Source organism: Chiloscyllium punctatum, chromosome 32, assembly GCF_047496795.1.
Source record: "Chiloscyllium punctatum isolate Juve2018m chromosome 32, sChiPun1.3, whole genome shotgun sequence".
Taxonomy (NCBI): domain Eukaryota; kingdom Metazoa; phylum Chordata; class Chondrichthyes; order Orectolobiformes; family Hemiscylliidae; genus Chiloscyllium; species Chiloscyllium punctatum.
The window spans coordinates 30964445-30988075 of NC_092770.1; the positions used below are offsets into that span (position 1 = coordinate 30964445).

General features: G+C 45.6%; 1 protein-coding gene across 11 annotated transcripts in view; it reads left to right on the forward strand.

Moving 5' to 3' along the window:
* mybpc1 (myosin binding protein C1) overlaps positions 1–23631 on the forward strand; it is a 146370-nt gene that overhangs the window by 20126 nt on the left and 102613 nt on the right. For 10 of the 11 annotated variants that reach the window (XM_072551998.1, XM_072551993.1, XM_072551995.1 and 7 more), the window contains exons 2-3: positions 6131–6397; positions 18704–18799. In XM_072551998.1, coding sequence (XP_072408099.1) covers positions 6131–6397; positions 18704–18799 — 363 coding nt within the window. The remainder of the gene's footprint in view (positions 1–6130; positions 6398–18703; positions 18800–23631) is intronic. The other variant, XM_072552003.1, reaches the window with a different exon arrangement.

The window sequence follows — 23631 nt, forward strand, 5'->3', positions numbered from 1 at the left end:
TCCAAATATTTTTTTAAATGCTTTAACTGTACCTGGATCTACCCCTTCTTCTGGCAGTTCATTCCACATGTAAACCACGCTTTGCGTGAAAACGTTGCCCCTCAGGTTCCTTTTTAAATCTTTCCCCTCTCACCTTAAAGATATCCCCCCCTAGTTTTGAACTCCCCTATCCTGGGAAAAGACCTTTGCTAGGATCATCAGATCAGCCACAATATCAATGCAGAGCAGAGCACGCAATGGACAGATTGGCCTCCTTCTGTTCTCTGCTCTGGTCTTTGGTAGTTCGGTGGATCTCCCTCGAACAGGCAGTCTATGCCTCTTGCTGGCTCTCTGGTTGGAAAACAAGAGCCCAAAATACCAACAACAGCATGTCGTTGGAATCACATGGAGGTCAGTAAAGAGTCTAAAGATCTCACTGGTTCAGTTGGAACAATTTGGCAGATCTGATGGTCACCATTTGCCAGGTGCTGCCCACAAATGCCAAACCTGCTCTTTCAAAGCTTCACAACCAGGACATGAGAAGATTTGAGTCCACACCTACTCTGGTGTCTTAACCATTGCACAACCTTAGGCTGAACTTGATGTATTTGGTTTCGAATGTCTTTATTCCTCTTGCCCTTTAGATTAGATTCCCGATGGTGTGGAAACAGACCCTTCAGCCCAACAAGTCCACACCGACCCTCAGAGTAACTCACCTAGACCCATTTCCCTCTGACTAATGCACCTAATACTATGGGCAATTTAGCATGGTCAATTCACCTGATGTGCACATCTTTGGACTGTGGGAGGAAACCGGCGCACCCGGAGGAAACCCACGCAGACACGGGGAGAATGTACAAACTCCACACAGCTAGTTGCCAGTGGCTGGAATCAAACTCTGATGCTGTGAGGCAGCACTGCTAACCACTGAGCCACTGTGATGGAGAGTTGAATTTCATATTGTTAAATCATTTAAAAGTTGGGAGAAAGCTTACATTAGTGAAACTGGAATGATTATTGGGCTTAAAACTCTTGAGGGAGAGAAAGAGAGATTTGTGGAATAAACCCTGATTTTCTTTGGAGGATGAAGAAATTCTGCTCCAAGTTGCTCCATTTTGAATGTAACCGTAGAATGTGTTATTTTAGGAGAGCACTTATCTGAGAAAGCAGCAATCAGGAGGGGCTGTGCAGGGGAGATGACTACGAAAAATGTAGTGTCAAAGGTGTTGAGTGATCATTGGATTGTGAAACTGATTGAAGGTTATCAGGGTAAATATAGATAGGGATGAGCAATGCTCACTGGAACTCTATGCTTTCTACGCTATTAGATCGGTCAAGTGTCAGAATTGGAATGCAGTGGGTCATGCTGCGATAATGTAAGCTGCAATGTTAGTCTGTCCACCATGAAGCTAATCCCATGGAGGAAGGCTCCATTGCTGAAAAGCTCAAGCATTCATAATTCACCTGCCCCATGCAGAAAAGTCACAGTTTGAGTAATCGTGGGTGTTCCTCCTGATCAACATGAAATGAAAGGAAGTTGTCAAATGAGGTTCCAGTGTTTGGCAAATCACACAGAAGCTATAGCATCAAACCAGGCCACTTGGCCCATCCAACCCTGCTGGTGTTTGCCATTCTCATGAACAATATCCTCTGCCCTTAATGAATCCCAGGTTAGATGGTAACGTTTGAAACTAGACACAGAGCTTTTCCTTGATGGTTGGTGATGTGCAGAATGCAGCATCACCTCTACCTTCTTCCTGCCTGCTACATCAGATTGTCCTGGAGTCTTTCTTCATGTTTCATTGTGGCTGTAAATTGAAACTATAATCCCGTAGTTGTGTGTTGTGGTCCGTGCACAGAGTCTGAGTCACAGTGGAAACATTCACTTGCACACACATCTTGAAGGTTACAGTAGAAACTTCCCTGTTCTTACATCACATAGTTAACCAGCGTCTCTCCCACTCTCACCTCCTGCTACAGGCCTGTGTTGGAGAGATTTACAAGTCAATATTCTGCCTGTTTGGCCACATAATGGACCTTTCTTCACTTTGAAGTCCTGGAGTGGAACTTGAACCTGGAATCTCTGGCTCAAATAGAGAGATATTACCCACTCTGCTGCAAAACCAAGCAATTCTTTTACTATAATCTTCGCAAATCAAAAGAGATAAATTAAATGACAGCCATTTTTAAAAAAATGATATTTTCAAAGGAAACTTAAGAAATTTAAATTAAAATGTCATTCGTAGGGTTGATGACACATGTTAGCCCCTGCAGAATTCTTTCTTTATCTGTCTATCTGTATACTTGATAAATATAATTAACATCTCAATCCCATGGACTCACCTTTACTGCTTTATTCCAATATGGTCCCTTTCTGCTGCTTCACAGCACCAGGATCCCAGATTCGATTCCATGGGCCGGGTGCTGGCAGGTGGGACTAGATTGGATTAGGTTACCTGGTCAGCATGGACAGGTTGGACCGAAGGGTCTGTTTCCATCCTGTACATCTCTATGACTCTATGACTGACTGTGTGAAGTTTGCACATTCTCCCAGTGTCTGCGTGGGTTTCCTCCGGGTGCTCCGGTTTCCTCCCACAGTCCAAAGATGTGCAGGTTAGGTGAATTGGTCATGCTCATAGCGTTAGGATGCATTAGTCAGAGGGTAAAGGGTGGGTTACTCTTCAGAGGGTCGGTGTGGACCTGTTGGGCTGAAGGGCCTGTTTCCACACTGTAGGGAATCTTATCTAATCTAAACAATCTAAACTGTCAGTCCTTAACCTATTCCTAAAGGTCTGATCTCTGCTTCAGTCACTCACCCTGGTATTTTAGTGCAGTAACTGCTCAGGTTGTCACAATAAGCCCTAGTGTTTCAGTGCAATGGGCTAGGATGGAAATGTTGCTGAGTTACACCAATAGGCTCCACTGATGGGGTAAATGCCAGTTTGGCAGAATTGTAGGATGGTGACAATATCTGGCGAAAGTGAGGACTGCAGATGCTGGAGATTAGAGTCGAGAGTGTGGTGCTGGAAAAGCACAGCAGGTCAGGCAGCATCCGAGGAGCATCCATTCCTGATGGTGGCAATTGCACTGAGCTATAAATCCAGGTGCACAGGACAATGCGCTGGGGGCCTGGGTTCAAACTACACCGAAGTAGCTGGTGGAATTTAAACTAAATTGACAAAGCCTGGGATTGAAAGCTAATCTCAGTGATGGTGGCATGTAGCTATCATTGATTGTTGTCAACTCCCATTTGGTTCATTTATGTCCTTTAGGGAAGGTCTGCAAATGCAACTTTACACCAGCAACAATATGGTTGATCTTGAACCTGATCTGAAATGGTCTAACAAGCCATTCAGTTCAATGGCAATCAGGCACAGGGCAACAAATGCTGGCCTTGCCCTTGTAGAGTCATACATCATGGAAACAGACCCTTCACCCAACCATACCAAACATAATCCTAAACTAAACTAGTTCCACGTGCTGCTCCTGGCCCAAATCCCTCCAAACCTTTCCTATCTATGTACTTATCCAAATGTCTTTAAACATTGTAACTGTACCCATATCCACCACTTCCTCAGGACACTCATTCCACATGAGAACTACCCTCTGTGTAAAAAGAAATTGTCCCCATGGCTTGTTTAAATCTCTCTCCTCTCACCCTAGTCTTGAAATTCTGCCATAGGGAAAAGACAACTACCATTAACTATATCTAGACCCCTCATGATTTTATAAACTTCTTTAAGGTCACCTCTCAATCTCCAGTGAAAGAAGCCCCTTTCTTCATAACTCAAACATTTCATATCCGGCAACACCCTGGTAAATCTCTCCTGAACCCGCTCCAGCTTAATAATATCCTTCCTTTAACTGGGTGCCCAGAACTGGGCACAGTATTCCAGAAGAGGCCTCACCAATGTCCTGTACAACCTCAACATGACGTCCCAACTGCTATACTCAAAGCACTGAGCAATGAAGGCAAACGTGCCAAACACCTTTTTAACCACCCTTTCTATATGTGACACAAACTTCCAAAGAATTATGTGCCTGAACCCCAGGTCCCTCTGTTCTACACCACTACCCAAAGCCCTACCATTCATTGTATAAGCCCTACCCCTGTTAGTTTTACCAAAATGCAATACCTCGCATTTATCCAGATTAAATTCCATCTGCCATTTTTCAGCCCATTGATCCATTTGATCAAGATCCCTTTGTAATCTTTGAAAACCTGCTTCACTTTCTACTATGCCATGAATTCTGATGTCATCTGCAAACGTACTAACCATGCTTTCTATATTCACATCCACATCATTTATAGAAATAACCATGAAAGAATTAAAAACAGTTGTCACTACAGTCATACTTCTGTGTTTTTATGTGGTCATGAAAGATATTGTTTAAAATTTTTTTGAGGGAAATTAATTGATTAGAGAAAGCAGCAGAGAGCTGAGAAAGAATTCAAAAAACAAACGTGCAGGATATCTGTACACAGACTTTTATTTTGTTACCTAATTTTGTGGATGAAATTTTATGCAAAGGAGATGATGAGTGTAATCCTCTTTTGTGTTATTGTGTTTGACACTGCATTTGCATTGTGATAGCTCTATGGAGTGGTTCCCAAGTCATTGAGGGAACTGCAATGAGGTGACAATCCACAGTAAAATAGAAAGGTGACTCTGAATCAGAACACTATCTCAACCGAGCTGGACTGTACCCTGACTTCACGCTCATACCACTACTTGGTGTTGGGGAGTTAGGAATGGTTACAAACAGACCCATACTTGTTGGCAGATAATACAACAATAAAGACTGTAAAACCATCAGGAGTAGGCCATTTGGCCCCTCAAGCCTGCTCCACCATTCAGTAGGAGTGCGGATGATCCAACATTCCTCACATCCAATTTCCTGCCCTTTCCCTGTAACCCTTGATTCCCCGACTGATCAGGAATCTATCTGCCTCAGCCTTAAATATACACAAGGACTCTGCCCCCTCAGCTCTCTGTGGTAAGGACTTACAAAACTCTCAACCCTCTGAGAGAAGACATTCCTCCTTATCTCAGCCTTAAATTAGTGTCCCTTTATTCTGAGACTATGCCCCCTGATCCTAGACCCTCCCAGGAGGGGAAACATCCACTCAGCATTGACCCTGACAAGCCCCTTAAGAATCCATGTTTCAACCTCTCATTTTTCTAAGCTCCAGTGAGTAGAGTCCCAACCTATTTAGTGTTTGCTCATAAGATAATCCCTCCATCCCAGCGATCAACCTAATGTACTTTCTCTTCAATTAAACAATACCTCCCTTTAAATAAGGTGATCAAACTTGCTCACAATTTATGATACAGAGTTACTGATTAACTTGCATGATCAGTCTCTTTCAATGAGTCTACAGCAGATCCAGATATTATCAGAGGGACTCTCACCCCACCACTAGGGTTCCTCCTGAGTTCACACACCACCCACATAATGCTGCAAGTGATTCTGAACCCTGAAGACCAATTCTGAATAGGCGTCACTGAACTTGAAACATTAACTCTGTTTCTCTCTCCACAGCTGCTGCCAGACTTGCTGAGTTTCTCCAGCAATTTCCATTTCTATCTCAGATGGCAACTCACCCAATTTGGAATGGGAGAGGATCTGAAAGATTTCCTTCCAACTCGCTCATTCAAGTCTTGACTGGGAAACCAATCATTATCCAGTGTTTCGAGTAATTGGAAATCAAAATTTAAAAAAAAATTCATTCATGGGATGAGGGTGTCACTGGCTGGGCCAACACTTATTGCCCATCCCTATTTACCCAGAAGGCAGTCACAAGTCAACCATTTCACCGTGGGTCTGGAGTCACATGTAGGCCAGACCAAGTAAGGATGCTCCCTCCCATCACTAAATTACATGAGTGAATCAGATGGGTTTTTCTGACAATCAGTAATGGATTCATGGTCATCATTAGATTCTTTGATTCCAGATTTCACATTGATTTCAAATTGCACCACCTGCCCCAGCAGGATTTGAAACTAGGCCCTCAGAACGTTTCCTGGGTCTTCTGGCTTAATAGTCCAGTAATAACACCGCTACGCCTCCACAAATGGAATGCAATGGAAGTTTGTTGGATGTGGTCCCATTCATCATCATTTTATAATAACTGTCTCTTGTCTCACAGCATCGGCGTTTACCAAAAAACCGAAGACACTCGAGGTGGTTGCCGGGGGAGGTGCTGAGTTTGTGGCTGAAACCGGCAAGGCAGATGCCAAAGTGAAATGGCAAAGGGATGGCAAAGACATTCAAGCAAGTGATAAATATGTGATTAAGTCAGAAGGAGTGCAGCACACACTCACCGTGAACAGTGTGACCAAGGAGGATGAAGTGGTGTATGCCGTCATTAGTGGCACGTCCAAAGTGAAGTTTGAATTGAAAGTCAAGCAGGAAGGTAGGATGATTAATCACGTTCTCTCTTTTTATGCTAGGTCTCTTTACTCCTATACTGTGGTCGGATTGACTAAAACATGGTCTATCCTGTTTAACAATCTTGATGTGACACATTGTGAGATGAAACCAAGGAGCTGGGAGTTATGCAAAGAACAATATCTCTTCTCATGCTCCCCATAGCTTTGGAATGTTATGGGGTCTGACTGACATGGGGCTTTGGCGAGAAATCCAGACTCTTGCCCATTGTTTCTTAAAGATCCTATTACTTGTAGATATTGCCTCATTAATATGCAGCCTCCTATGCATCCACTGTGAGTGGATGAGATGATACATGAAAGTGAGAGTGAGTACCTGGAGATCTCAGCTCACTGATGTTCTGAAAGACCTTTCTGTTGGACATGGGGCACCAACATCTCAGGGCACACTCCATCACACATTGTCATTCAACATGCGCCAGCCTCTAACAATCCCTGCAGGAGATACCAATTCCACTTATAGGACACTCTGCCCTTCCATGCTACCCCTCGGCCAGCCCTGGTAAGTCGTGGCTCTGGAAAAGGCACAGCAGGTCAGGCTGCACCTAGGGACCAAGAGAGTCGACGTTTCGGGCATAAGCCCGGTAACTCTCTTTGTAGCACTGCAGAAAGGACACTGTGTGCTCAGGGACAGACCCCCAGCTCAGGGACTGCCCCAGGCTGTGTCTCCAGGAGCTTCCCTCACTGTCAGAGCACCCACTCACTCTAAGCCCAGTTGGATACCCCCCTGCCTGGCCTTTGTGCACCTTGCCTCTTAGTAAGAGGTACCAGGCTCACAGTGCAGCTGGATTGCTGTGTCATTCAGTGCAGCTACAAAGCCAGGAAGTTTGTCATGTTTATCTGCAGTCCCCAGTCAAAACAAGGGAGATAGCAATGACTGGGGGCATGCAGTAAGTCAAGTGCTGCCTCTGAATCCAGTCCACAGTCAGTCAGCCTCTCGAGCTGATAAAAGTCAGTAAGGAGTAAGGAATCGAAGGTCAGGCAGCTTGCTGCCTACAGACTTGTCTCTTTCTGCCCAACTGGGGTTGCTTTCCTGTTGGCATGAGGGAGAGGCAGGTGTTACAGGAGCTGAATATGAGAGGCACCTCAAATTACTGTTGGTACAAGTAGGTAGGTAGGTGTCCCAAGTGAATAAGTGGGTAGCACAGAGGGCATGCAGGGTTAGTGATGGCAGGGGGTTGGAGTGGGTGAGAGTCTGAGGGAGGGTATTGCAGGCAATAATGAGAGTGGTACAGCATGAGGGAGGTGAGTGTGAGGCATCGAGAGGGAAGATGGTGGATTGGAGAAGGTCACTGACCTTCGGAGCTGGGCGTTCCTTCAGGCAGCTGAGACTGCTCTAGCTCAAGTGACAACCCTGGACCAGGTCTGGGCACCGCCTGGTATCGTGGCCTCCACTGTGGGTCCTGGTGGTGGATATTCCACCTGGGCACCAGCCCATCCAGGAGGAGCTCAGGACAGATCCCTACCAGCTGGGGTGTGGGAGTGGCAGGTCACAGTTTCCTTTTCCCTGCCCTATCTGGAGCAAATGTCAGGGGATAGACAGTCCAGGCGCACAATGGGTTTTTAAAGATGGCGCCGTGGTAAGGGATGCTGGTGAATTCTGGGATTTTGAGGCTGCACTGGGTACATTGAGTGGCTGAATGGGGCTAGAATCAGCCTCTGGGGGAGGGTTGGTGGGTAAGGTCATCAATAAGACACAGAAACATCTCAATGGTCCACAAGGAGAGGTGACACAGTGGCTCAGTGTTTAGCACTGCTGCCTCACAATGCCAGGGACTCTGGTTCAATCCATCCTCGGGCAACTGTGTGTGGAGTTTGCACATTCTACCCGTTACTGTGTGGGTTTCTTCCCACAGTCCAAAGATATGCAGGTTAGGGTAGATTGGCCATGCTAAATTGCCCATAGTGCGCAGGCTGTGTGAGTTAGCCACAGGAAATGAAGGGGTAGAGGGGTGGGTCTGGGTAGGATGATGTTTGCAGATCTGTGTGGACTCGATAGGCTAAATGGTCTACACTGCAGGGATTCTATGAAATCCTCCACAAAACCTGAAAAGTGAAATTCAGCCTGATAACTTTAAATCTGTCACCTTTATTACTGATCCATTCACCAGAGGAAATAATGTCTCCTTCTCCCTCTCTCTCTGTCTTCCCCAGAAATCTTAAAATCATCTCCGAACTCACCTCCGAGAACCTTGTTAAACCTCTCCTCATTCCAACCTCTCGTGCCATTCCCTCTGACACAACTTGACCCCCTCCAGACCCTCACCTTCATGAGGCACCATTTTTGCTGAGTAATTAAACAACTCCAATTGGTCTTTGTCTTAAACCTCCTCATTGAACCTTTGCAAATATTGATGTTTTATGCTCAAGAATCATTAGAGTAGAATCCCTGCAGTGTGGAAACAGGCCTTTCAGCGAGTTTTGAGATGATTTGTAGCTCAGGTTGAGGTTCTGGATGAAGGTTTGCTCGCTGAGCTGGAAGGATCATTTTCAGAGCTTTCGTCAGGAGGCTCACTGAAGATGATCCTGATGAAGGGCTTTTGCCCGAAATGTCGATTTTCCCGCTCCTCAGATGCTGCCTGACCTGCTGTGCTTTTCCAGCACCATTCTAGTTTAGACTCTGGTTTCCAGCATCTGCAGCCCTTGTTTTTACCTCACTGAAGATGTTACCTGGTACGATGACAAAACATCTGAAAATGACCTTCCAGCTCAGTGAGCAAACCTATATCCAGGCCATTCAGCCCACTGTGTCCCCTCCAAAGCACATCTCACCCACCAGCTATCTATCCATGTAACCCTACATTTCCCATGGCTAACCCCCTGTGGGGCAATTTAGCATGGCAATCCACCTAATCTACATATCTTTGGACTGTGTGAGGAAACCTCCGCAAACACATGGAGAATGTGCAAACTCCACACTGACAGTTGCCCGAGGCTGGAATTGAACCTGGGTCCATGGCTCAGTGAGGGAGCAGTGCTAACCACTGAGCCACCGCACCACCATGCCTTCTCCTATTTGGCTTGTATCTGTAAGGGGAAAATGAACCCTTGCATGTTTACTCTTTTGGACGTTCAGTGGGAATATGGATAATACCCAACTCTCATTTATGTTGATCCCTGGTTTAAAGTTCCCATCCATCTGGATATTCAATCTGCAGTAATTCAATGTCAGATTTAAATGTCTGACTGATTTATTATTTTTTTCTATTATTGGAACCAGCATGTGTGATGGGGTCAGCCCCACATCGAATAGGTACTAGACACGATGTCATCACATACTTGGAGTGGACTGTGTCCCACCATTCCTGTCAGCAGCCAGTATATCATGTTAAAGTGAGTACCTGACCCTCAGCAAATGAAGAATCTGGCTGATGGACATCATTCGAAGGACAACAAGGGTCACTGAAATCTCCAGACACATAAAGATTTGTTTTCCCTACTCCTCTCCAACAGAGTTTAGACTCAAAGGCATTAAGACAGCAAGTTCCTTTAAAGAGGAACCAGAGGGGTAATTCCTAAAAGTGTGCCATGAGGATTGAGTGATAATTATAGACTTGGATGATCAAATATCTAGTGGCAGGGCATAGTTAATCTCTTGCTGCGACCCTGGAAACGTCTCTTCAGCATCAAGTAAGGATGTTGCACCAGACTTTCAAGCGATTAATTTGTTTTTAACCTGCTCTTAGTTTTGCCCATGACAGCTCACCCCTGTAGGGGTGCATTTGTACATTTTACGCAGACTCCCACACATCGGGCAATTCATTCTGACCCACTGGGTCCCACTACCGGAGCAGCTGATCTGAAAACTTTAGCCCTATCATTTTCAAATACTGAATGAGAAATTCTGCATTGATCATTTGCCTGACTCTTCCTAGTTCCAAGCATTGTCAATAAGGAGTAGACCATTCAGCCCCTCCAGCCTGCTCCACCTACCCCTCCATGGCTGATCTGATTGCTCCCTGTCCCCCTCCAATAACTTTCACCTTTGCCTCACAAGAATTTAGCTTCCTGTTTTTGTTACTTCATCATTTAAGGAGGTTGATGGGCCTGACTTTGCTGTCGGAATAATAGTGAGGGTTACAGTGGTTACTACTATTAAAGTGTCAATCGGTCAGTGACCACACAGACAGGTCAGCAAGTTGCTTGCACCTTCACACGTTTTGCAACATCAGTCCCTCCATGGAACACTCTACCTCGGAGCATGTGAACCACTGTGAAGGTTCAGTATGTCACACACGCAATACGCTCATTAGAAACAGTCACAATGTGTTTGTTCTACGCTAAACTCCTTTTTAAGGGTCTGATAAGCTTTCTTTAGCCATTTGGCCTAAAGGATTAGCTTTTATCCTTTCATAGAACATAGATTCCCTACAGTGTGGAAACAGGCCATTTGGCCCAACAAATCCATACCGACCCTCTGAAGAGTATCCCACTCAGACCCATTCCCCTACCCTATTATTCTACATTTACCCCTGACTAATGCGTCTAACCTGCACATCCCTGAACACTACGGGCAATTTAGCATGACCAATCTACCTAACCTGCACATCTTTGGATAGTGGGAGGAAGCTGGAGCACCCGGAGGAAACCCACGCAGACATGGGGAGAATGTGCAAACTCCTCACAGTCACCTGGGGCTGGAGTCAAACCCAGGTCCTTGTCTCTGTGAGGCAGCAGTGCTAATCACTGAGCCACTACACCACACCATCTCTGTGGACTCTCTGTGTGGATCAGATCTATAAAATCTGATTGCTTTTATAGATTAAAAAAAATTGTAAAAAGCTGTGTTTTAATGTTATATTTCTCTCTCTTTTATACCCTTCCCTGAATCCCATAATTTTCCCCTTCCCTTTATTTTAGTGCCAGTTGATGGTACTGAGCTCACTGTGTTTTTATAAATTTGTTCATAGAATAAGCACAGCACTGGCTGAGCCAACATTTATAACACATCCCCAATTCCCCAGAGGGTACTTAACAATGAACCACATTGTTGTACATCTGGAGTCATGTGTAAGCCAGAATAGGTAAAAACAGCAGATTCTTCCTCGAAGGACATTAGTGAACCAGATGGATTTTCCCCCAACAAATAGCAATGGATTCATGGCCACCATTAGATTTTTAATTCCAGATTTGTACTCATTTCAAATTCCACCATCTGCCTTGGCGGGATTCAAACTCAGGTCCCCAGAACATGGCCTGGGTCAGACCCCACCCCTCCAACCGTAACAAGGACAGAACGCCCCTGGTGCTCACCTTCCACCCTACCAACCTTCGCGTAAACCAAATCATCCGCCGACATTTCCGCCACCTCCAAAAAGACCCCACCACCAGGGATATATTTCCCTCCCCACCCCTTTCCGCCTTCCACAAAGACCGTTCCCTCCGTGACTACCTGATCAGGTCCACGCCACCCAACAACCCACCCTCCTGTCCTGGCACATTCCCCTGCCACTGCAGGAACTGCAAAACCTGCGCCCACACCTCCTCCCTCACCTTTATCCAAGGCCCTAAAGGAGCCTTCCACATCCATCAAAGTTTTACCTGCACATCCACTAATATCATTTATTGTATCCGTTGCTCCCGATGTGGTCTCCTCTTCATTAGGGAGACTGGACGCCTCCTAGCAAAGCGCTTTAGGGAACATCTCTGGGACACCCGCACCAATCAACCACACCGCTTCGTGGCCCAACATTTCAACTCCCCTCCCACTCTGCCAAGGACATGGAGGTCCTGGGCCTCCTTCACCATCACTCCCTCACCACCAGATGCCTGGAGGAAGAACGCTTCATCTTCCACCTTGGAACACTTCAACACCAGGGCATCAATGTGGACTTCAACAGTTACCTCATTTCCCCTACCCCCACCTCACCCCAGTTCCAAACTTCCAGCTCAGCACTGTCCCCATGACTTGTCCTACCTGCCTATCTTCAATTCCACCTATCCACTCTACCCTCCCCCCACCCCCGACCTATCACCTTCATCCCTTCCCCCACTCACCCATTGTACTCTATGCTACTTTCTCCCCACCCCCACCCTCCTCTAGCTTATCTCTCCATGCTTCAGGCTCTCTGCCTTTATTCCTGATGAAGGGCTTTCGCCCGAAACGTCGATTTTACTGCTCCTCGGATGCTGCCTGAACTGCTGTGCTCTTCCAGCACAACTAATCCAGTCTCTGGATTAATAGACCCAGCAAAAACATGACTAGGCCATCACTTCCCTAGTTTAGATGAATTGACAGAGCCTGGTTCAGACTGTGCACTGCTTGTTAATAGTTTGATCAAGCAGAGGGAGATAAAGTTGTTTTCCTTGTTGACTCAGGTCCCAAATTATACCCTGAGTGATTTTCCGATCAGTAAGTTCTCAGATGATGCAAAAATTAGTGGGGTGATAAACGGTTAGTAGGATAATCTTAGGTTACAAGGGGATGTGGACAGATTGGTTAGAACTGCTGAGCAGTGTCACATGGAATTCAAACTGGATAAATTTGAGGTAATACACATGGGCAGGACAGGCAACAGAAGGGAACACACGATAAACAGTAATACCCTGGGAAACACTGATGATCAGAGGGACTGTGGTGTGGATGTACACTGGTCCATTAAGGTATCAGGGCAGGTGGATAAAGTGATCAAGAAGGCATTATGGGATACATATCTTCACTAATCAAGGCACAGAGTTTAAGAACAGGGAGGTTATATTAGAACTGCATAAAACATTGGTTAGGCCACACCTGGAGTATTGTGTGCAGTTCTGGATTCCAGTTATAGGAGGGATGTGAAAGCACTAGAGACAGGGCAGAGGGAGATTTACCAGGATGTTGCCCTGGGCTGGAGAGTTTCAGTGATGGAGAGAGATTGGACAGACTGGGGCTGTTTTCTTTAGGGCAGAGAAGATTGAGAGGGGACATGATTGAGATGTAGGAAATTGAGGGACAGAGATAGGGTAGACAGGAAGGAACCTTTTCCCTTAGTGGAGTTTTCAGTGACCAGGGTACATAGGTTTAAGGGAAGAGGCAATTATCATGGGGGATTTTAATCTACATGTAAATTGATTAAACCAGCTCGGTCAGGATAGCTTTGAGGAGGAGTTCATTGAATGTATCTGTGGTAGTTTTCTTGAACAATATGTAATGGAACCGACAAAGGAGCAAGCTATCTTAGATCTACCCTGTGTAATGAGACAGGAATAATTAATGACCTCATAGTTAGGGATCCTCTTGGAAGGAGCGATCATAGTATGGTTGAATTAAGAACACAGATGGGGAGTATGAAGATAAAATCCAATACCAGGGTCCTGTGCTTAAACAAGGGAGACTACAATAGGATAAGGGAGGACCTGGCTAAAGTAGACTGGAAACAAAGATTTTGTGATGGAACAGTTGATGAGCAGTGAAGGACTTTCAAAGCAATTTTTCAAAGTGCTCAATGAAAGTATATTCCAGTGAAAAGGAAGGACTGTAAGAGGAAGAGGTAATCAGCCATGGGTGTCTAGGGAAATTAGGGAGAAATTGAGCACTGCACATGTTGCAGATCAGAGTTGAAGAGTGTGCTGGAAAAGCACACCCGGTCAGGCAGCATCTGAGGAGCAGGAGAATCAACGTTGCAGGCTAAAGCCCTTCATCAGGAATGAAGAGCTTACGTTTGCAACATCGATCCTCTTGCTCTTCAGATGCTGTGTGACCGGCTGTGCTTCTCCAGCACCACCCTCGTCAAAGGAAATAAGGGAGGCGATCAAATTGAAAGAGAAGGCATACAAAACAGTCAAAAACAGCATGAAACTAGAAGACTGGGAAAACTTTAAATGTCAACAGAAATCCACAAAAAAAGCTATAAAGAAAAGTAAGAAAGAACATGAGGAAAAAACCAGCACCAAATATAAAGACAGAAAGCAGATGTTTCTATAAATATATAAAACGAAAAAGAGTGGCTAAAGTAAACATTGGTCCTTTAGAGGATGAGAAGAGGCATTTAGTTATGGGATATGATGAAATAGCCAAGGCATTGAGCAGGTATTTTGTATCGGTCTTCACAGTGGAGGACACTAATAATAAGTCAGTAATTGACAAAGAGCTGAAGGTCGGTGAGGACCTGGAAGAGTTAGTGTTGGGCAAGCTAATGGAGCGAAGGATTGATAAGTCTCCTGGCCCTGTTGGAATGCATCCCAGGGTACTAAAAGAGATGGTGGAAGAAATAGCAGGTGCACTGGTGGTAATTTTCCAAAATTTACTGGACCCTGGGGCAGTTCCAGCAGATTGGAAAGCAGCAAATGTGATGCCACTGTTTAAAAAGGGAGGTAGACAAAGGATGGGAATGTTAGACCGGTGAGCTTAACCTTTGTAGTGGGGAAGATGCTTGAGTCTATTATCACGGAAGAAATAGCAGGGCATCTCAATTGAAATCGTCCCATTGGGCAGATGCAGTGTGGATTCATGAAGGGCAGGTCATGCTTGACAAATCTTTTGGAATTCTATGAAGACATTATGAACAAGTTGGACAATGGGGGCCCAGTGGATGTGGTGTACCTAGATTTCCAAAAGGCCTTCAACGAGGTGTCACACAAGAGGCTGCTGCATAAGATAAGGATGCATGGTGTTGGGGTGGAGTATCAGTGTGGATAGAGGATTGGTTGACAAACAGAATAGCACCCACTATGCTATTCTGACTGGTAATCAGTGACTAGTGGTGTGTCTCAGGGATCAGTATTGGGACCACAAATATTTACAATTTATATCGATGAGTTGGAGTTGGGGACCGACCACATGTACGGTGTCAAAGTTTGCAGATGACACTAAGATGATTGGCAGAGCAAGGTGTGCAGACGTCTGTGAAACTTTACAAAGAAACATAGATACTTCAATTGAGTGGGCTAAGGTCTGGCAGATGGAGTATAATATTAATAAATGTGAAGTCATACATCTAGGTTGGAGCAACAGTAAAGAGGACCATTACTTGAATGATAAGAAATTGCAGCATGCTGCTGTGCAGAGGGACCTGGGTGTCCTTCTGCAGGAATCACAGAGGGTTGGTCTGCAGGTACAACAGTAATTAGATTAGATTACATTACAGTGTGGAAACAGGCCCTTCGGCCCAACAAGTCCACACCAACACGCAACACGCAATTTAGCGTGGCCAATTCACCTTACTTGAACATCTTTGGGAGGAAACCGGCACACCCAGAGGAAACCCACGCAGACACGGGGAGAATGTACAAACTCCACACAGTCAGTCGCCTGAGGCAGGAATTGAACCTTGGTCTCTGGCACTGTGAGGCAGCAGTGCTAGCCACTGTGCCGCCCACAAATTAGGAAGGCAAATGGAATTGTTGTCCTTCATTGCTCAAGGGATTGAGTTTAAAAGCAGAGAGGTAATGGTGCAGCTGTATAGAATGCTGGTGAGGGTACACCTGGAGTACTGTGTGCAGTTTTGGTCTGCTTACTCGAGAAAGGATGTACCGGCATTGGAGGGGGTGCAGAGGAGGGTCACTAGGTTGATTCCAGAATTGAGGAGGTTGGCTTATGAGGAGAGACTGAATCGACTGGGATTATATTCATTGGGATTTAGAAGAATGAGGGGGGATCTTATAGAAACAAATAAAATTATGAAGGGAATAGATAAGATAGACATAGGGTGGATGTTTCACTGGCGGATGAAACTAGGACAAGAGGACATAGCCTCAAGACTAGCAGGAGCAGATTTAGGACTGAATTGAGAAGGAACTTCTTCACCCAGAGGGTTGTTAGTCTATGGAATTCCCTGCCCAGGGAAGTAGTTGATGATAGTACAGTAAACATTTTTAAAACTAAGGTAAATATTTTTTGAACAATAAGAGGTTTAAGGGTTATGGTGAGAGGGTGAGTAAGTGGAGCTGAGGACATAAAAAGATCAGCCATGATCTTATTGAATGGCGGAGCAGGCTCGAGGGGCCGAATGCCCTACTCATGCTTCTAGTTTGGATGCTCTTATGTTCTTAAGTTTAGAGAAGAGGTGAGAAAAATATTATTCCCCCCAGAGGGCGGTGGGAATCTGGAACTCATTGCCTTTAAAGGTGGGAGAGGCAGAAACCCTCATCACATTGAAGTGTATTGATATGTCCCTGTGTTACCAAGGCACACAAAGATATGGGTCAAGTGCTGGGAAATGACCTTAGATTAGTAAGATGGCTGTTTTTGACTGGCACAGATGTGATGGGCTGAATGGCATTTTTCTGTGCTCTAGATGGCTATGACTCAATGACTCTGAGTCCCTCTCCCACTGCAACTCCCAGGTAAGTCCCTCTCCCACTGATTATCATGGGTTCCATTGCAAAACTCCTTGGAGAGTCTGTGGGAAAGAGTAAATGTGATGAAGACCAGGTCCTGTCCATTCTCTGATCAGGGTGATTTGTTCAGTTCACTTGTGTTACCTGGGCGTCACTGGCTGGGTCGGCATTTATGCCATTCTGTAGTTGACCTTGAGAAGATAGTGCTAAGCTGAAGTGTTGCAGTCCATCGCGAAAGGCCAAGTCTTGTCAATTTTCATTGTCAATAACCTGAACAAGGTTTAATTTAATTCCCACATTTTGTACAGAATCATTCAGCACTGAGGCAGGTCATTCAGGCCCAGGGGTCAGTGCTGGGATTTATATTTTTTTTTCCCACACTACCGCCTACGTGCGGTAGTGCTTATTTTTTCCCCAGCACCCATGGTGTGTGTGTGCGCAGGTGTAAAACACAGTGAAGGACACAAAGTATACGAATCTTTATTCAATTTCCACCACCAGGAAGATAGGAAAACTGCTGGGATTTATATTCCATGTCCACCTTGTGGAGGTAATTAGAAATGCAAATGAATCACAATTTTCCACCTCACCAACTGAGAGTTGAAGCAACTCAAGGACTGTTTACAGATACCAGTGTGCTACTGGTGTTGCTAGCACTAATTAGGGCTGGCATTTATTATTGACACGGATCCCCCATAATTTACAGTTCCTTAAAGCTAGCACACTGCCAATTGCAATGTCCGCATTACAACCTGTGCTCCAAGGCAAGTCGCGTTGAATTTGAGATGTCGCTGGGTGATGTCTGCATTATTCAATTATCCTTTGATTTATGTATTTTTGCTCTGACACCATGGGTCAACAGCAGAAAGGTCAAAGAATATTGACAGCTGTCAGTGGTCCAATCAACAATGCACATGAGTGGTATTTTTATGGAGTGTTAATTGACTGAACGCACTTGTGAGATGTTATCAGATTGCTGTAAAATCCCAAATAGTTCACTGAAGTCCTTTGAGCAATAGAATCTCCTGATTTTTCATGGTGTGGGAAGGCACGAATCAATCTGTGCTCGGTGATTGATGATCGTATCTTTGAGGTAGCCTAGGTTGGGAAACTGTAGGATTGTCCTTTCAGCCCTTTGTGTCTGTATATTTTTATGGAGACAGTCCCATACTTTTTCCTGCTCTTTGTGTGAGGAGCTTTCCTGCTTGGCCTGGTCCTGATTTATGTTAATTTTATTTTATCTGAAACTGTAGAGCAGCATAAAATAAAGAACTTTCTCTGTCTTTTTCAAAATTAGGGGACGGAAGTGTCACTGGCTGGGCCAGTATTTATTGCCCATCCCCTAGTTGCTCCTTGAGAAGGTGGGTGTGAGCTACCTTCATGAACCGCTGCAGTCCATGTGCTGTAGGTTGACCCACAATGCCCTTAGGGAGGGAATTCCAGGATTTTGACCCTGCAACACTGAAGGAACAGCGATATATTTCCAAGTCAGGATGGTGAGTGGCTTAGAGGGGAACTTGCAGGGGATGGTGTTCCCATGTATCTGCTCCCTTGTCCTTCTAGATGGAAGTGGTGGTGGGTTTGGAAGGTGCTGTCTGAGGATCTTTGGTGAATTTCTGTACTACATCTTGTAGATGATTGATGCCCTATCACATGTTAAAAGCCTCAATCAAATCACCACTTAATATTCAAAACACAGGGGAGGCGTTTGTCGAGTTTGGATAATCTCTCCTCACAATCTCAAGGTTGGAGCACTGGGAACTTCCTAGTAAAACCACACTGCCATCCTTCCCAGGCCAATTCACCCTTTCTCAGATGCAGTGTCCAGAACTGCATGAGGAAGCTCGCTGTCAATGTTCAACTGGAGATGGCCATGTTAGTGACTCCCATGAGAATGAAAAAGAACAGCATTACCCCTGGAGGAACGTTAGCTTATTACTTTGCAGCCAACACCTGTGAACTTTGACCTTTCCAGGAAAACCAATGGAAATGTTGTCTCTGTTCTGTTTCCACAGGAACTCCAACCGGGACACCAGCAGCACCAGCAGAACCAGCAGCACCAGCAGCTCCAGCAACACAGGCAGCTCCAGCAGCACCAGCAGCACCAGCAGGTCAGTGAGACATTGAGCCAGCTGTACATTCACACTCAGCTGTGTGCCATAGAGATCAGATTTTACGCTCAGTGATGATGAACCTAATGAGCACATTGGAAATTGTTGGCCAGGGTATATAGAGCCATGGAATCACACAGCGTAGAAAGAGGACTTTCAGCACACTATGGAGGGAGGGAGGACTGCAGATGCTGGAGATCAGAGTCAAGAATGTGGTTCTGGAAAAGCACAGCAGGTCAGGCAGCATCCAAGGGGCGGGAGGTTTGACGTTTTAGGCATAAGCACTTCATCAGGAATCATTCCTGATGAAGTGTTTATGCCTAAAACATTGATTCTCCTGCTCCTTGGAAGCTGCCTGACCTGCTGTGCTTTTCCAGCACCACACTCTTGACATCGGCCCACCATGTCTGTGCTGACCAACAAACACCAATCTACACTAATCCCATTGACCTGCACTTGGTCCATAGCCTATCGTGCCGTGGTATTTTAATTGCTCATCCAGAAGCTTCTGGAATGTTGTGAGAGTCTCTGACTCCATCACCCTCTCAGGCAGCACAGTCTATATTTCTTCCGCCCTCTGGGTGGAAAACCTCTTTCTCAGATTTCCTCTCAACCACCTGCTCCTCACCTTAAACCTATGCCCTCTGGTCTTAGACACGTCTGTCATGGGGAAAAGATTCTCTCAATCTACTCTGTCTATGCCTCCCATAATTTTGGATCCCTCAATCAGATTCCTCCTCTGCTCCAGGGAAAACAGACCCAGCCAATCCAGCCTCTCCTCATAACTGAGCCTTTCCATCCCAGGCACCATTCTGATGAATCTCCTTGGCAACTTCTCCATGCAATCACATCCTTCCGATAGTGCGGCGACCAGAACTGCTCACAGTATTCCATCTGTGCTCAAACCAATGTTGTAGAAAGTTTTAGTGAGACTTCCTTGCCCCTATCTTCTCTGCCCCAGGTAATGAAGACAAGCCCCCTATATCCCTCCTTCCCCACCTGCCTACCCGTGCTGACACCTTCAGGGATCTACGGACATGTACATCAAGATCCCTTCATTCCTCAGAACTACCTATCATTTATTGTGTATATCCTTCCCTTATTAAACCTCCCAAAATTTAAGACCTCCCACTTATCAGGATTAAATTCCATCTGCCATTGCTCTGCCCGGATACCAGCTGATCCATATCAGACTGTAGCCTGATCCTACTCACTCTCAACAACACCATCAATTTTCACATCATCTCCAAATTTTCTAATTGAACCTTTTATATTCATATCCAAGTTGTTAATGTATGTAACTAACAGCAAGGATTCCAGCACTGATCCCTGTGGTACACAACTGGTCAGTAGCTTCCAATCACAGAAACAGTCCTCTACCATCACCTTCTGCCTCATATTTGGAAATCAACTTTGGATCCAGTTTGCCAACTTACCCTTGATCCCATGGGCTCTTACATTTTTTTTTCCTTAGATTAGATTCCCTCCAGTATGGAAACAGGCCCTTCAGCCTACAAAGCCATACCGACCCACTGAAGAGTAACCTACCCAGACCTATTCCCTTACCCTATATTTACCCCTGACTAATGCACCGAACACTATGGGCAATTCACCTGACCAGCACACCTTTGGATTGTGATGTGGGACCTTGTCAAAGGCCTATCTGAACTCTATGTAAACCACATCAACTGCACTGCCCTCATCAATATATTTAGTCAACTTTTTAAAAAGCTTGGTTAAATTAGCCAGACAGGATCTCCCTCTAACAAATCTGTGCTGACTATCCCTGATCAATCCCTGCTTTTCCAAGTATTGATTAATCGTATTCTTCAGAATATTTTCCAATAATGTCGGACCCTGCTGTCGGACTATCTGCTCTGTAATTACTTGGCCTGTTCCTACTGCCCTTCTTGAACAAAGGAGCCACATTAGCTATCCTCCAGTCATCTGGCATTTCGCCTGTGGCCAGCGAAGTATTAAATATCACCATCAGGGTCCCAGCAATCTCCTCCCTGACCTCCGATATCAGACTGGGATACATCTCATCAGGCCTGGGGATTTATATACCTGTCTGTCCATTAAAGCATCTAATATCTCCTCTTTATTAATCTTAATGTGTTCTAGAACCTCACCACCCCAGCTACAGTGAGAGCTACAGCTGGGAAATTCCCAGCTACAGTGTCTTTCTCCTCTATGAATATGGATGAGAAATACACTTTAAGATCCTCACCCACCTCCTCTGGCTCCGTGCACAGGCTGCCCCTTTGGCCTCTAATAGGCCCCACTCTTTCCCTGGTAATCCTCTAACTCTTCACATAGTTATAAAATGCCTGGGGTTTTCCTTGTTCGTATCTGCCAAAGATATTTCCTGGCCCCTCATTGCCTTCCTCATTGCCTTCAGAAGCAACTCCCCCCCGCCCCTCCTCCTCCACATGCTCCATCCTCTCAAAGGGTCTCCCCTGTATTTAATGCACTGTTCCTGACATGTGCTTCCTCCTTTATCTTTACGAAATTCTCAATATCCCTTGACATCCAGGGATGCCTGGATTTGCTGCCTTCACTCTGAGAGGAACACACAGTACCTGCTCGCAGTCTATATTTCCCACATCCTGTCAGATGATTAGATTAGAGATTAGATTTGCTACAGTATGGAAACAGGCCCCTTCGGCCCAACCAGTCCACACCGACCCTCCGAAGAGTAACCCACCCAGATCCGTTTCCCTTTGACTACGCACCTAACACTATGGGCAATTTAGCATGGCCAAGTTACCTGACCTGCACATCTGTGGGAGGAGACCAGACCACCCGGAGGAAATCTACGCAGACACGGGAAGAATGTGCAAACTCCACACAGACAGTCACCAGAGACTGGAATCGAACCTGGGACCCTGGCGCTGTGAGGCAGCAGTGCTAACCACTGAGCCACCGTGCTGCCCCGTTTCAATGCTATTGAAACCAGCCTTCTACCAGCTTAGACACTTACCTTCAGCACTACCCTTATCGCTTTCCATAATGACTTTGAAACTTACAGAGTTATGGTCACTGTCCCCAGAACACTCACCCACTGAAACTTCAAACACTTCACCCGAGGGTTCAGTCCAGCACTGCCCATCTCTGGTCAAACTGTACTGACACACGAACCTCTCCTGGGTGCACCTTTAAAATTCTGCTCACTCTAATCGTTGTACGTTAAGTGATCCCACTTCATGTTTGGAAAGTTGAAATCCCCTCCAACTATAATCCTGTTCCCCCACACCTTCCTATGAATTGCCTCCATATCAGCTCCTCCACCTCCCTCTGGCTGTTGGGGAGCCTGTAGTATTGCTCCTGTATTATTTCCAATCTCTCCCTAGATGCCTTCATTCAAAGATCATTCTAGCTCTTTAGTTCAGTGATGATTTCCTTTATCAATAAAGCAATGCTCCCACCTCTCTGACCTCACCCCTCCCCCATCCTGCCTGAAACCTCTACACCCTGGAATGTTGAGCTGCTGGTCCTGTCCTTCCTTCAAGTGAATCCAGTCAACATTGATCATGGAATCTCTGAATAAAGATCATAACTAGTGAATTGATGAATCAATAAATCTAGGTCACTGGATCATTAAATAGATTATCGGAAAACTCTCCAGTGGCACATAGGAAGATGGTTGTGGTTGTTGGAGGTCAGCCATCTCAGCTCCAGGACATCTCTGCAAGAGTCCCTCAGGGTAGTGTCCTCAGCCCAACCATCCTCAGCTGCTTCATCAATGACCTTCCCTCCATCATAAGGTTAGAAGTGAAATGTTTGTGAATAATTACACACTGTTTAGCACCATTCAGGCAATTTGCACCCACATACAGGAGAACTTGTCTAACCATATATAAACACGATGGCTACAAGAGCAGGTCAGAGGCTAGGAATACTGCAGTGAGTAACTCACCTCTTGACTCCCCAAAGCCTATCCAACATCTACAAGGCACAAGTCAGGAATGTGATGGAATACTCCCCACTTGCCTGGATGGGTGCAGCTCCAACAACACTCAAGAAGCCATCCAGGATATCTCACCATGGAGTTGCAGGATGGTGGAATGCTAAATCATAGAATATAATACAGAAGGTGGCCATTCAACCCATCTAGCCTTCACTGTCATCACTGGATGGTGCTTTCTATATCCTCAACTGGCACAATTTTGTTCTACATAGGAATGGGAACTGAAGTAGGCCACATGCCCCTTGAGACCACCACAGTTGACCTTCTAATCAAAGTCCACTTTCTTAACTTCTTGCCTATATCCTGAGTCTCGAAGAGTCCAAAAGTCTATTAATGTCTGTCTTAGCAGTAACAGAGGCTGCTCAGGCCTCTGAGGCAGAGAACTCCAAAGATACACCACCCTCCGCATGAAAACCTTTCTCCCCATTTCAGTCTTAACCAGCTTGCCCTTTATCCTGAGACTATTACTCCCACTTACCCCTATCCATCACACTAAGCAACAGGGGAACCCTCACATCATTGTCAGCGAGATGTCCCAGCCAGACCTTATGCAACAGTTCTCAGAGGCCTTCGAGACAGAACTCAGTGCCTTGCGACACGGAGACTCTGCCTCGCAAAAGTGGGAAACCTTTTGGGGTACCATGCATGGCACATCCCTGGCTATCTTTGGGAAGAAGACCAGCAAGACACACGACTGGTTTGAGGCTAAGGCAACCAAGCTGATCCCTGTTGTTGAAGCCAGGCATGTTTCCCGAGCTAGATACAAGGGGTCAGCTAGTGGAGGAACCTGCAGATTCTCAGGGCTGCCAGGAACGAGGTTCAACAGACTGCAGGAAAAGTACAGAGAACTGAAAAAGCCCCT